This window comes from Protobothrops mucrosquamatus, unplaced genomic scaffold (assembly GCF_001527695.2).
Source record: "Protobothrops mucrosquamatus isolate PMUCROS unplaced genomic scaffold, P.Mucros_1.0 scaffold267, whole genome shotgun sequence".
NCBI classification, from domain to species: domain Eukaryota; kingdom Metazoa; phylum Chordata; class Lepidosauria; order Squamata; family Viperidae; genus Protobothrops; species Protobothrops mucrosquamatus.
The window spans coordinates 101,596-104,754 of NW_015386612.1; the positions used below are offsets into that span (position 1 = coordinate 101,596).

The 3,159-nt window shown below is 37.7% G+C and overlaps 1 protein-coding gene across 1 annotated transcript in view; it reads left to right on the plus strand.

Annotated features, from left to right (window-relative positions):
• LOC114922492 (adhesion G protein-coupled receptor E3-like) overlaps window positions 1-812 on the plus strand; it is a 37,536-nt gene extending 36,724 nt beyond the window's left edge. The window contains exon 18 of the mRNA XM_029283893.1: window positions 700-812. Within this exon, the coding sequence (XP_029139726.1) occupies window positions 700-812 (113 nt within the window). The remainder of the gene's footprint in view (window positions 1-699) is intronic.
• Window positions 813-3,159: the final 2,347 nt, after the last annotated feature.

Consider the following 3,159-nt stretch of genomic DNA (forward strand, 5'->3'; position numbering starts at 1 on the left):
GAGTAGCAACAGTGCTAAACTTTCTCCATTTGTAGACAGTCTGTCTTACCGTGTACACATGAACATCAAGGCATTTGGAGATACTTTTGTAACCCTTTCCAGCTTCATGCAAGTCAACAATTCTTGATCGTAGGTCTTCTGAGAGCTCTTTTCTGCGAGGCATGGTTCACATCAGACAGTGCTTCTTGAAACCAGTAACTCATAACAGGTGTGTGTTTTTAACGGGCAGGACAGCTGTCAGCAACACATCCAATATCATCACACTGATTGGAGTCAAGGTTGGCTCCCTCCTGGCTCCAATTAGCTCTTGGAGACGTCATTAGGCTAGCGGCTCACATACTTTTTCCTCCCTGCTCTGTGAATGTTTACATGTTATGTTCAATTAAACCATGGCAACATGTAATGTTTGTGCATTATTATTTTCAGCAGACTGTGTTTTTCTGTTGTTGTGACTTAGATGACGTTCAGAGCACATTTTATGACCAATTCATGCAAAACTCTGCGTTATCCCAAGGGGTTCACATACTTTTTCTTGCAACTGTATATAGTATATGCTATACATAGTATATATAGTATAGTATTCAGCTGTTTCACATTCAGAGTATTTCAATTTTGCAAAAGACATATTTAAAATGTTTATTCAACCCTAATACAGCACGTTTCCCTAATACAACACATTTCTGTACATTGCTCTTTTAGAGAATGTCCTGTTTACTAAGGCTGAACATAGGCTGAAGAAACACAAAGGATGTGCCAACATAACAAGTATCTTGACAGCAACATTCCTCTGTTTAATGACTGTGTACTTTTAAACCAATCAATAGATTCTTTTTTGTGCTGCCAAAAAAGTATTTATTGCAGTCCTAAATCCTTATCTGTGGTAACATAAACACATTGAGAACTACAGACTTTTCTGCTTAGAGAAGTAAAACCCAACTGAAATAGTCCAGAGAGACAAAATGCCAGTTTGGAAATGATCCAGGACTGGTCAGTTTCCAGATCAAAATTCAGCTAGGTTATCCAAGAAAATCAAAGCACCATACAGTTAGTCTAGACCAGTGTTTCTCAACCTTGACAATTTTAAGGCATGTGGACTTCAACTCCCAGAATTGCTGGCTGTGGAATTCTGGGAGTTGAAGTCCACATGCCTTAAAATTGTCAAGGTTGAGAACCACTGGTCTAGAGGTAGGTGGGCTATGTCTATGGATGGGCATGTGTAATGTTGATTGCTACAAAGAGCCAGTCAAGCCACACTTTCCTTTATACAGACCATATTTCTACAGGATGAACCAATTAGAATGGATTATTTTGAGACATACTTCTTACTTTCAAGTGGATGACTCAGCTTCCTTGTTCTTCTCTTCTCAACTTGTGGTGTCTTCCTGGGTTTGGAACTTACCCAGCTCAGCTTCTGTATCAGCTGACTCAGCCTGCATTGAGCCTGTACCTCCTCTCTTCAGCCAATTCCTGTGGTTGAGGCTGAGGTTCAGATTGGTCAGCCTCTTCTACTTCTGAACCAGAAGACTCAGAGTGATCCTTAACAGATTTACAGATTTAAAAATTAGAAGATTCTACAACCAAGCTGGTACAAAAATAGTACAATTAATTAGTAAGAAACAACTGGATCCTTTCAATCCTATCAATCCAGATGGATTTGAATATTTAGGAATAGTTTATAAAAGGTTGGTGTTAATTTTAAACTGCAGTCAACATCCTTTTCTGTATAATTAAAAATGGAATTTGTGTCATAGCAACTACTTTCATTATCATTGCTTGTAGGAATAAATTCTTGATAAAATGTTATTTTTGTTTTAAGCAATTCTCATCAGTCCCATACCCCCAAAGCCCTAAATTTGTATTTTTCTTGGAACAGCCATATTGCACTGCAACCTACACTGAGTTTGGAATCAACTACTGTCCCATGATCTTCTATTGTATCTTTGAGCATTCTAAAACATCATGGTTATTCTGTTTTTAAGTATAAGAATAAATTTGTTCAAGAAGTGATAAGACAGATCATTTTATTATCATTTTATCTCGTTAAACATTCATTGTTGATCCAAATCCAGGTACTGAAGGCAGCTTCCCTGACAATCTCCTTTGATTTTTATTCCAAAACAATAATGCTGTGAGATAAAATTGTCTGAGAAAAAGTCAGCTATTGAGTTTCATTGCTAAAGGTATTATTTGTCTAGATCTGGATGGATCTCCCTGCTCTGGGTCCAATAATTTAAGCCAGAGGTCCCCAACCTTTTGGGCACCAGGGACCAGTTCCGTGGAGAAAGGTTTTTCCATGGACCGGAGAGTGCATGTTTTTGTGTGCTGCCTGCATCCCGCAGATGGAGCTTTGCTTGTTTGTGCGGACCGGTTGGTGGTATGCCGTGGCCTGGTATTGGTCCACGGACCAGGGGTTGAGGACCCCTGCCTTAAGCAATACATTATTTTGGCTCTCATCCAGATCCAGATAATAATATCTTTTTTTTCAAGATATAAATTTTTTATTGTTTTTATCATAAAAAAAAACACATCACAAGTACATCACAATGCATAAAAACCCACCCCCTACCCCCCACCCGGACTTCCCGAACCTTATCCCAGGATACTATTCAACTAAAAGTAAACTACTATTAATATCCCTAACTCCACAAAATATTATTCTACATAAGAAGGTGAAATATATATAAAAAAAAGAAACACATTATCTAAAAGCCTAGATTATATTCCACCATTCTATGCTTATTTTGAATATAAACAATCCATCTTCTCCATATTGATAAAAATTGTTCATTTGAGTGATTCTTGAAATAAGCCGAAATTTTTGCCATTTCAGCAAGATGCGAAACCTTCAATCTCCAGTCCTCCATTGTAGGTAAAACTTTACTCTTCCAATTTTGAGCTATCAACAAACGGGCAGCAGTTAAGCAATACAACATCAAGTTCGTTTCTTTTACATCCAAACCTTGTGTAATACCTAGGAGAAACAACTGAGGCAAGAAGAAAATTCTTCTTTTAAAAATTTGCTGTAAGTTCCACCACAATTTTATCCAAAAAGCCTTAATAACCTTGCAAGTCCACCACATATGAAAAAAAGTTGCATCTTGTTGTCCACACCTCCAGCACTTGGATTCATAATTCTCATAAATGCGAGACATAGTTGCA